We start from the raw sequence: 12210 nt of genomic DNA, 5'->3' as shown, positions 1-12210 counted from the left end.
CAAAAAAGTGTCATCCACTGCACGTTTTTTTTTTAAACAGGTGTTATATTATCCTGAGTGAATCGTCCAACTACAAAGAAATTGCAGAAAATTGACAGCACTATTACTGTACACATATTTGACCTCTCTCAGTTTCACTTCCTGCATTAACATCAGACCTTCTACGAATCTCTGAGGACATCAGAGAAAACTACCAAAATGCTTTTATATCTCTTCTTCCGACGTGTTTATTTCTCAACTTTTCATTCTCCTCGTCTCTTTCCTTCTCGTTAATGGGAGCCTTCTCTAATGTTTGTCCTAGGGGCACCTCTTCCTAATGGTGTTTATTATACTGTTTGTGTTAGCAGCAATCATCCTCACACACGTGCACACACACAGGGAGTATATGAAATCTCTGTCTACCAATGCACCTTCACATCCCATTATAAGTGCTCCAACTGATCATTATTTTAAACTTTAAAAAAAAACCCTCAAAATTGCAGAATTATCACTGAGAAAAAACAAAACAAATCATTTCCAGTTTTCAGCGTCTATACAAAGACAAAGTGACTCATCTTACTGCATCTTTAAACACGTCATTACTTCCCCAGCAACATAAGCTAAATAAGCTGACTGTGTGACTCAACCCAACTTCAAAAACATTGTTCAAATATTTCAGCATGTTTGTAAACTTTACAAAATCTGGGTTCAGGAGAGCTTCCCATACAGCGTGTCATCAGCTCCCTGGGTTACTGCTGTCTTAATAAAACTGTGCCAGTGTGGAGCAAGGTCAAACAAAGAAAGCAAAAACACAGAGGGTGACTGAGTGAAAAAGACAGCAATGAGGTAGACAAATATTCAGGGAAAGTCTAGCATGAATCAGCCTCTTCAGTCTTATTGGCCTTCAAACTCCACTCATTCTCTGGCAAACAGAAACTGTAGCCAAGCTGTAGTTTAGGTTGTGCTATGAGGAGTCAGTCGTGGGCCTTGAAAGAGGCTTCACTCAACTTGACTGTTCATGTCAACTGTCCTTTACCTCTATTTTTATTTTTCTCCATCTCTACACCTCTGCTGTAAGTGTGTGTATGTGTGTCCCTGTTGAACTTATTTCTAACTGGTCCACTTTTCCAGTTGTTTGAACTGATCCAGGCTCGGTGGAATTTAAATCGATCACATGATGTTCAACTGATAAAAAACTGGAGTCAAAACCTGCTTCAGGCCTCTCTCTTTTTGTTTCCATTCAAGTTTAATGAAACCTTTGAACAGCTGTTAAACAAGTATCAGTATTTCCTAACAGATCGTCAAATTAGTTTTTCTGAATGAATGCCGTGTCTTCTGTTTTTACTGTATTTACATTAAAAGATTTTGAATTAAAATCATGCAGAAATCATGTTCTCTTTTAACAATATAAATTTTTCTGTTTGAGTGGACATCGTTCAAAATTATGTCCTGATAAGTATTCTTACGCATTTAAGTGGAAACCCACTAATTTCCTTCGGCAACATGTGGAGCATGTGCTGTGGAGTATTACCACAATTTGTGCAAAAAAGTTGCATAAAGCCTTTTGTTGCTCTACGGTAAAATCCTTTAAATTACCACAATAATGCCACCTGCCTTCCACTCCTTTGTCTTCCTGGTTAAACAAGTAAGAAGAACGAGTGGAACTGAAAACACAGCATCCTCTGCTCCAGCGCTTCACACATTTTATTTTTAAACTAGCTGTTGTGATTCTGACAGTGCAGTGTTAAATCACTGGGGTGCTCTTTTAGGTCCAGATATCTAATAGTCTGTTACATTCAATTACATTTTGAGAGAAGAATGGCTCGCTCCAGTTCGGTGAACAAAAACAGGGCGACACAAAAGCGTGAGACTCTTCAAACTTTTGCTGGACTGCGATCATCATCTCATGTCTCGGTAATCCTTGGAGATGGCTGTTCTGCTCTTTAGGGTTATTGTGTATTTGTTCTATGCTTTGTGTTGATGTGGTACATTTCTTTTCACTTTTGTTCAGTTCAGATGAGCTTCATTTCTCTGTGCTACTCGTCGTGCTACACTCTCATGCACCCCCATGAATCCTGCTGCCCTTCCAGGTCACCTAATTGATACACACACACACTTGATGAGAGTGAGCTGCACCCGAACAAAGAAGAAAATTACTATATGGTCAGTTTGTTCTTCATCTCCTTGACAACCATGAGATTACATCTTCCTGTTTCTCATGCTCTGCACCCACTTACTCTATTACTGTATCTTAATGTCTGAATCATCATTTTGTCTGTCATCCACCATCCTCTAAAATCCTCTTTTCTGTCTTCTACTGAAAGGAGTGTGGTCAATTTTGTGGTCAATTAAAGAGAACGACACATGTTTTAAAAACTTTTTAGCAACAATTCCCAGCTTCTCAACCCCCCCCCCCAAAAAAAAAAAAAATTCACAGCATAGCAGGTCAGTGGGTGGAGGGAAGCTAATGACATCATGTGGCTCCCATAAGATCAATCACCTGACAGCTGCCAAGCAGCATGGTGGAAATGAATTCTCTGTGGGTTGCAGATAATAAGAGCCCCAGTGTAGTAGTTATTTCATATTGTATGCATAGTCACAATTACATAATATGAATAAAGTGGCTCTCAACACCTTTCTACTGGCTGTTCACTGAAGGATGATGCTTCAGCTGCGGGTCAAAACAACCAGCCATGAAACAAAGTGAATGACTTCCTGAACATAAAGCAGTTAAAATATTAAAAAATGCACCGTCGCCTTTGCTGTAGGAAGAACATCATGTTGGTTTGATGCATAAATCCTGGAACAAGTCCAGTCCTCTCAGGTGCACATCTACTCCACCACCAGCGTACCCTCTGCTATTTTTATCATGCTGCTGTAGTTGAGTTGTACATACATCGTGTGAACAATAAGAGTTACTCCTCCTTATTCAGCTGAAAATAACAGTACTATGCAGATATTGCAAACCCAGCAACAGGCCCTGTATATTATTATTAAATATATGTTCTGTCTTTGGTTTTTGCTTAACTATAATTCCAAATCTTGATCGAACAACAGCACTTTATCCATTCTTGCAAATCAATCCAGCATATTTAGATTTAATACCTGATCTTGATCCACAATATGAGAAATATTGTTGGGTTGCAGATTTATAGGTGCCCCTCTTTTGCTTGTGGTATTTGTACTCAAATATTCATGTGGTGATTATTTATTCATGTTAAAATGCTGCACATGGCATGTTTCAGTGATTTACTTTATCATTTGGGTTCACTCACAGTAATTTTGCAATCAGGGCTATATCTATATTGTTTTTCTGTGCTATCCTTCTTCCAGTCCTTTCCACTGTCAGATATATGACATTTGCAGCACTACATATATTACAGTTCATAATTAAGCAGTATCAAGGAGTCACTGGAAACTGAAAATACATCTGCACAGTCCTTTGTGTGTCCTAACTATTATATCACTTGGGGCTGAATGTTTTCTGGCAGACTGACAGTCTGAGCAGTTAGATCACAGTCATCTACTGATGGGTTCCTGCTAAAGTGCATTCAAAATGTTATAATTAATGTTGTTTCAATGTGCATCAGCTGCTCAACTATAGAAACCACTTGAGAAACCAGTAGCTGTAGCTTGATGTCGAGCACAGACATGAGATTCACTTGTATGTATCATCTGGTTCCCAGATAGTAATAATAGCTAGTTTGTATTTTGTAGCTTAGCAACAAATGCACCTTCAGGAGGGGGCTTTGGTGTCTTTGATAAGTTGTTGCACAACAAAATGCTGCAAGGCTTTGAACTGTAAACGTAGCTTCACAAGTGCTCTCTTCAGACGTCTTTGAAAAGCTTTTAACTTTCCCTGAAAGTGCAGGAGGCTGGTACCATGCAATAATTACTATTATTCATGAAAAGAAAGATAAGATGAATACAAACAAGGATGACTTCAACTATTGATCATTATACTTACAATTCTGTACCAATACAACATTACTGCACTAGCTGGGATGTCAGCAAATGTATACCTAATCGCTGTCCAAAGATCATACCACAATTAATGTTTTCATGCACCTGTGATAGAAGGCTGGAGATATACCCTTTGTGCATTTCAAAGCAGAATTAGGCTGTCAAAAAAATGATATTTTTAGAAGTGATCAGCAGCAAATATTCTAATTGTTGTTCCATGCAGTGATTTAAGCTGGCTCACTTGTAGAGCCATTTGGAAGAATTTGGTCAGAGAACTGCAGTTTTCTGCTTTGTGACTTTAATGAATAAAACAAAGGAGACAGAGAGAGCTGCACAGGATGAGCAAGGACGAATTTGCAGTTTTCTTAGATTTTTTGTGTTTTTATATATATAAAATAAACCCTTACTGAAGGTGAATGAAAAGTCACTAAATATTGCAACAAAGTCACTAAGTTGGCAACAATGAGGTAAAAAAACATTTAGAAAAAATACCTGTCCCCTTCAAACAATTTAAAGCTAAAGACGAAATATTCTGGTACAGCCCCAAAGGACAGGTTACAAAAAGTAAAGTAACAGTTTTAAGAGTTCATTGTTTCAGTTCGACTTTTATTCAGTGTTGCGTTGTAGATAGATGCTAATTCCTAGACCAGTGGAGAACATCAACAAAAGGAGCCAAACCTTTGAAGTAGAGAAAATTTTGCTTCACTTCCTGTGACATCACATTTATAGATAAGTACAACCTGCCAAAACTCCAAATGATCAATAGCCTTTTATGACTGTCTGCTAATGTCTCCAACCAACAAAGGAATGGAGAAGGGGGAAAAGGGGGTAAGGCATTATGGTTAAATGGAAGTGGGGTGGGGTGATATTTATAGTGCACCGTCAGCTTTTTGGAAAGAGGGGTGGCGACTCACTTCACTTCTCTTCCTCTCTGACACGCGGGCCGTGGGGAATGGTGTTCCTGGAGAGAGTCGACCGGCTATCATTCCCTCAGACAGGGGGAACATTAAGGTGCACACCTGCCTCCCTCAGCACTTTCACTGGCAACCTGGAGCAATGTTATTATGATGACCCAAGTTCAAACAACATCTCTCGCCCTCCATATCTGTTATCGGTCTCTCTCTTTGGATAGAGGTCTCTATGCACCATTAACCTAAGGCTATTTATCATCTGTCTCCTTGTTCATTGAGCTGTAATATACTGGTAATGTTACTGCGACGACACTGATACAGGCTCTTAATGGAGCTATAACACTCCACTGCAGGTATTGCTTAGACAGTATTGTGAGGAGCCAAAATGTTTTTCAAAAGTGTCAGCACATAAAGAAAAAATGTTAACAAGCTGGTGTAGAAACATTAATGCAACGAAAATGATTTACTCCTTTGAATTAATTCAGAACTGAACTGCTACAGATTTCGAACAGGTATCCAAATAGCACAAGGAAAGAAGTAATGTTCTGTTTGACTTTGTCACATATCAATGGATATATGCAGCAGGTGATGATGGACCACTAGCTGAAATTCCTTTCCTTTTAAATGAAGGAATTTGAGAAATGTTGCCATATCCAATAGAAAAAAAAAACATGTTGTTACAGTACATGAAGAATAAAGATACAACATGGCTGCAGAAGGTTTATCTGCTCAATACTGAAAAACATAATGTGGCTCATACAATAGTTTTACATGATCAACTGATTAAGATAAAATTGGAAATTTTCCCTGCCTTCTGAATCTGGCATATTTGTGCGATCTACACATATTAAGAAAGTACTTTTAATTCTAAATCACTCCTTGTCACTTAGGTTTTCTAGTGAGTCCTGGGAGTTAACGCAGATAAACAAAGAAGCAGCAACTAGTGAAGCAGCAAAACAATCTTGAGGCCAGATGGCTTAGTGAGAGTCTGTGAATCCTTCACCTAAAGAGGTTAACCCAGGTGAACCTTGTGGATTGCGACATTATGGCTGAGCAGCTGTTTAATTGTTAGCATGGGGGTCACTAAGAGGAAATCCACCGATGCAGGACGAGGCTACACGTGAGTAAACTTCAAAAGCCACTACTGAGCGTTACAACAACTTGGCTCTTCTTTAGCATAAAAACTGCCTTTTTCTGGCATACCATGGCACGCCTCCGCAACGTAGAAGGAAATTACAAATTGTTGCATTCACAAGTGCTGTAATCTAAAGAGCGGTGGCACTCCTGAAGTGTGAATTCTGCTGTCTGAACCCAAGGACGTAAAAATGGACTGTTGTACTATTAAGTAGGACTCACGACTCTAACCCTTTCTTCAGGCTTGATTAACTTAGTTTAACCTTTAGGCACTTCCTTATGGTTAAGCCAAGTTAGACTTTATTTGCACAATGAAGTCTTCCATCTGTACTCATTTGTGAGGTTTTGGGGAATTGGCATTAGTTAGAAAAGCCAGCATAGGACATTTTTTGCAGTTTCCACCAAACCTCGGTTGTAAAATTATATCCTGCAGTGATTAAAACACAGTGGTTAGATGGGGACCCTCTGGAATCCCATCAAGCCACCTGGGGCATCCCTGAGCCCCACAGTGAGCAGACTCCTAAACAAGTTACACAAACATCAGTCTTCATTGTCAGCCAGTCTACTAATGAATTATTGACAAGCATTTGGAGCCAAGTAGTTCATATGATCTGATGCCCTCTGCGTCAACTGGCTACAACTATCCCATCTACCTGCTTCTTACTAATGTGCATGAATGACACTATAGAGACAGCAACATGATCATCAGCCACTACTGACGTGAACATTTATTGTGGCCTCATATGCATGGATCAGTTAGCATACTTCACATACAGCCTGCTGATCGGTGAGCTAATTAGAAAATAAAACTAGGCTGAATATAAGTAGTAAGGTGTTTAGTGATAAGCTTAGATCTGAAAGTATAGCTGCAAACTGGATTAAGTTGGTGAAGGTATAGTGAACAGCAGTAACCCTTTAATCTAGTATGTGAAGGCAGGAAGCCAAAAAGAGACCAGCGGGACTTCCAGGAAACCACATTAGGTAGCTGGAGAGGAATGCTGCCTGGCTTCTTTAACACGCCTAATACACGAACATGATATCTCCGGTTTGTTTCATTTTGGATTCATCCAATATTGTTTGATTTTCACAGTTACAGTCTACAAAGCAGTATTAGTAGTAGTGTAACGTAGCAATATGAAATTTATTCTGAATAAGATTTACAACCACTTTCTAACATTATGATATGATATGATAAAAAACTGGTGATATAATTTGCTTGGAAAGGAAAAGATCGCAGGTTAGATTCCAGCCGGAGTCACCGATCTCTCCTTTGAGGTTGTGTCAGTAAGGACGTCCAGTGTAAAACTCTGCCAAATCACACAGAGTTACGCCCTGTGGCAAGAGGGCAGCTGAAAGTAGCTTACTTATTTAATCAAAAAGTAACTGACCAAATGATAATTGTAGTCCTAAATAATACAAATGCCGTATATTGATTTTGGTGCATTGGTCTATGTGTGAGTGTATGGTTTCGCACAAGCCCAATGCTTTTACACTAAACATCACTTGGCTAAGCATGGGTTTTATTAAAAGCACAGAAAAGCACATTTAAAGGATTTTTAACCCTTTTCCCAAACTGTAAGTTCCAAAGATGTCAACCCGATAAGACGTCTGACTTTACCCAGCCTGTAAACCAAAATAATCGTAGTTTGTCTTTTTTCTAGTCTTACATGGTTTGATTATTTAGGAAAATACCTTCAAAATGATGGTTAATGCATTGAATGCCTACTAATACTATTTTAAAATATAGCAATGTATTTATCCTTCAGAAGAACCAATAAAGAGGCTAGTGGGCAATTGTCAGGAAACTAGTGAGATCTCATTTCTGCTCCAGTTCTACATTTCAGTGTCCTGGTATTTGCTACTCTGCTGTTTTTCATTGTAACAGTAACAGTCCAGTTCTGCTAAGATGCACTGAACTCTGTTTGCAAAGCAAACAAACATGAAGGCTGTCAAAATGACATTTCCTTGGTCCTTAAGAAAAAGAAAGAAAATCACCTGCACAGTGTTAAATGAATACAATATTTGTATTGTGTCCACAACAGGTCAAACCAATACAAATGTGCTGTGTGGGATGAATCAGTCGGAGCAGAGCTGGACTGAGAACTCTCTGCCACCATTACAGTTCAGTTATTAGCTAGTTTCAGCTGGCTTGATATCATTTTCAGATAGTGAAAGTAAAGCGATGCTGTGCAACTCCTGTCCATTATGTTTTCAGCATATCCTCCTGTATTACTAAAGTGTGTTATTAACCTACTGTTGCAACCGTTATCATGTCATTGACTCTTTATAACACAAGTCCAGTCTCTACAAGTCTGTAGGGCTATGAAGAAATTTAAAAGGGGGAAAAAAGGGCAAACATTACAACTTAACACCATTTACATTCAGCTGCTCGGCTGATATCTGTCTCTGTCCCTTTGCACCAGCAGCTGTGTCTGCTGTTGGGACGTTACACCCATTATACAGCATTGTGGGTGATTTGCGTTGATAGACAATCTGGAGAAAACTTAACTTTGTATTTTGTTGCCACTCCCGAGACAGAAAGCTGACCGTAGCGTTGTGCTTTTTCCAAACTCTTTTATAATTCTGTTATATAATCCGATTAAACAGTGCTTCTCCTGATATCTCCTAAAAAAAGACTTGAGGAGAAGCACTGAGGTTAGAAAATATATAAAACAGTACTTCTAAGAATTTCAGTGACTAAAATTAACTCAGGAAAAGAACAAAACAGGCTGAGCCACCTGTTTTGGAATAACTACACTACATCTCAGAGCTCTTGGTGCTACCAGCGTCACATTTGATTTTAAACTGGTCTAGACAGGACAGGCAGCCACTACATGAACAATTCTGCATGTTACACTTTTAAAGAGAGCTATACTGTAGGCTTATATAACATCATTTAGCCTTTACCTAATCTGAGGCAGCAGCGACTGAAGAAACTGATTTTACCACCACGATCCACACCCTATAGCAGAGCAAAAGGTAACAAACAGGTACAAAGCAAACCTAGTTAAACCTGTTTAGTTCATTTGTACTTTCCCTCTGCAAGCCTGTAACATAACACAGAAAGTTTTGGCACAATCGCAATAATAGAATGTACTGTGACTTCTACTGACATCGCACAAGACCGATGGCACAGCTTTTTAAACACAAGGCGGTAGATTATCCACAGTACAGATATATTTTTCATCATGCGTCCACTCTAAACGTTCCTCACACCACCTCATTTAAAGAAACAATGAGCCTTGACACAATATTTACTTTTTTTTAGAACAAAAATGCACTGTAGGTAACCCAATACTGTCAGTTGCATTCTGTTTGCACAAAAACATTGATTTATTTATAGAGTGAATAACTAAAATTTCAGTACATGCACACTGGGCCTTTTAATGTTTCTGTGTGAAGCATCATAATTAACAAATTCACACAACCTCAATTCTGATCTTTGGCTGCTTTTTTAAAATGTTTACCGCACGTGTTGGCATGTTAATAGAAACACACACTAACATTTAATGATGAAAACTCTCTCATAGTTCAGTTCAGTTTATTGTTGAGCTATTGTGAAATCACAGGGATCCTTTATCAGACTGTAAAATCTGTCATGGTTGTTACGTCTATTTGTGAAACAAATCTCAACATGCCCAAAGCCATGAGACTCAAAGGGGACTGGTTTCTGAATTACAGCCACAAACGAGTCTATACATGAAATAATTAGAAAACTCAGAAGATGTGTACATGACTAAGATACCAGGCATATAATTACTGTGTGTACATCTCATTAGAAACACCTGAAAATTAAACCAATTATCATATTTAAATACTCTACAAACATTTGTTATTAGTATGTTTTTAGCAGCCTGTTCGTACCACAGGCTCTTTACATCATAGCAGAAATGGTATAAAGCCTGAATTTACATTTAGCTTCACTTTACAGATGTGGTCACAGGGAGAATCCTTCTTCTGACAAACAGATGAATGTTCCCGACCCTGATCTTAAGTATTCAGCAGCCTCTTTCCATCACAGCAGCAATGCAATCAATTTAGCCCTAACCCATTTACCTAAAGCATTTATCCAGACCAATTACAGCAGCAGACCTCATCAGCATCCCACATCCTACACCAGTCACCGGCTTCTCTCTTCATGCTTCTAGCTACATGGCTCCATTTCACCCTCCACACAGCAGGGAATTGTATTTAATCAGCTATTTGCAACAGTTGGGAGGCAGTGCCTAAGCTTCAGCTGAGCACGGAGCTGGGGTATAAACCTCACTGGCTCTCATGTGAGCAGGGCTCGCACTGTCTGGATTATTGTCAAGCACATTACTGCCGAGCCTAATGTAACCCATATAGATGCTGCCCATCGATTTGACTAGCAGGGAGAAAACAACTGGATTACATAATTCATGTTCCATTTTGTTCTACTGGGAGGTAGCATAATAAATGAGACTGAGTGGCAACGATGACATGAATGATAATAGGTGCCTGTCTGCATTTCTTGGCATGTTCTGTCATGAGCAGATAGGTAATCACCCACCCCCCACTTACCGATACTGTGAGGTGACTCAACCTTTCATTCATTCAAATCACACCGTGTTTGTTGTTTAAAGTTGTCTGAACAGTATCTGCGAGAGTACTTGGAACAATTTTGTAGATACCAAATAATATCTCTCTCTCATTTCGACATATGTATATATATACATATATATATATGTATATATATATTTTTTTTTAAATGTTTTTCAGGACTAACAGATATGTGAAGAGCTTATTATTTAACACATGCTTCAAAATAAATAGCTGATATATATTTAAAGAATATCAGTGAAAGGTGCATTTTACATGTGCTTTCACTCTTTCAGAATTAAGTGGGGAAAGATCAGAGTAGTGGGGATCTAGTGTCATTTGTGGAGCAATGAACTTTAAAAAAAGTAACTTAAAACTGCCGAAATGTCATTGTTGAAGTCGAAATAAAGGGAAATGGGGAAAGAAAAAGTTAAAAATATATAAGTTGATAAAGGTTAATTAGTCACACGATTTTTTAAGTGTCGGTCAGTTTCCCAACCACTCCTCATTGAATTGCTTTCCACTCCCTTTATTGAAACCTAATCCTCTGAGAGCCGCTTCCTTGGAATTTAAACCAACAGTTATAACAAAAAAAGTTCACAGGTCTGATTTAAAATGGAAATAGCTTTGGTTTGTAGGCAACTAGTCCCACATGTTAATGTGAACATAAGTGTATTTAATTTAAAAAAAAAAAAAAAAAAAAAAAAAAAAAGGAAAAAAAAAACTTACGTATCGGCTGATAAGAGTACGCAGAGTGCTGAAATCCATCCCCATTCTGTTCCTCTTCCCTCTCCGGACACTTCTTCTGCTCTCTGTCTTTTTCTCCTCCAAAGGTTATTTTTACTGCGGGCGCTAGCTTCTTTTTAATTCTACTCCTCTGTCCATGACTTTCTCTTCTCCCCCTTCTTCTTCTTCTGAATTGGAATAAAAAGGACTCGCTTCCAAACTCACCTACGGACCCCGTGACGGGCTTTAAACGGGGGTAGTGACTGTCTGTGCGTCTTCTCCTACAGTTTGAAGGCAATTCACACGGGTACCGAGCAGCTCCTCCTAAAGACTAGAAGCCAAACTAATATCCAGCTCTCTCGCGCTCCCTCTCTCTCTCCCCCCTCTGCGCGTGTACTAATAATCTTCTTGTCTCGCGCCGCGGCCAAAGGAGATTTTCTTTCATGTACGTCACGCGGAGCCAGGTGGTGGCTTTGGAACCGGGGGTGAAGGCATGCGCGCTCTAGTGTTTGTGAAGAGTAATTATTGATTGGGTGTCTCAGTTAACTGTGGGATATTTAGGGGATTTTTTCAGGCGCCGCAGAATTAAATTTAACTTAAAATAAAATAAAACAAAACAGCCCGGTGCTGTCCATAGATATGGTGCTGAAACCATTACATAAAATGTCAAAAATACACATAACTTTCAGCATAAGACTCATCTCATTTATTTATTTATTTAGTTGTTTGTTTATTACTTGGGTTAACTAAAGTTTCGTGATACAACTAATAACTCATTTGAAAGGCAAAATTTCTATTCATTTGCATCTCAAATCTCACCCACTTTTTCAAGCTCGGTTTAAAATGAGAAGAGATTTTCATAATATTTTAGAATCATTATTACAAGTTATTACTGCTGTCGTGACGCATCGGTTTGTAACAGGCAGGTCAGCGGGGT

General features: G+C 38.8%; 1 protein-coding gene across 3 annotated transcripts in view; it reads right to left on the bottom strand.

The window, feature by feature from the left end:
* atp11a (ATPase phospholipid transporting 11A) overlaps window positions 1–11744 on the bottom strand; it is a 53462-nt gene extending 41718 nt beyond the window's left edge. The window contains exon 1 of one of the 3 annotated variants that reach the window (XM_039607017.1): window positions 11277–11744. In XM_039607017.1, coding sequence (XP_039462951.1) covers window positions 11277–11321 — 45 coding nt within the window. In that variant the 5' untranslated portion in view covers window positions 11322–11744. The remainder of the gene's footprint in view (window positions 1–11276) is intronic. The other 2 variants (XM_039607016.1, XM_031738462.2) reach the window with 2 other exon arrangements.
* Between the last annotated feature and the right edge of the window lie 466 nt (window positions 11745–12210).

This window comes from Oreochromis aureus, linkage group 23 (genome assembly GCF_013358895.1).
Source record: "Oreochromis aureus strain Israel breed Guangdong linkage group 23, ZZ_aureus, whole genome shotgun sequence".
NCBI classification, from domain to species: Eukaryota; Metazoa; Chordata; class Actinopteri; order Cichliformes; family Cichlidae; genus Oreochromis; species Oreochromis aureus.
This window is presented reverse-complemented; position numbering and strand designations above follow the sequence as displayed.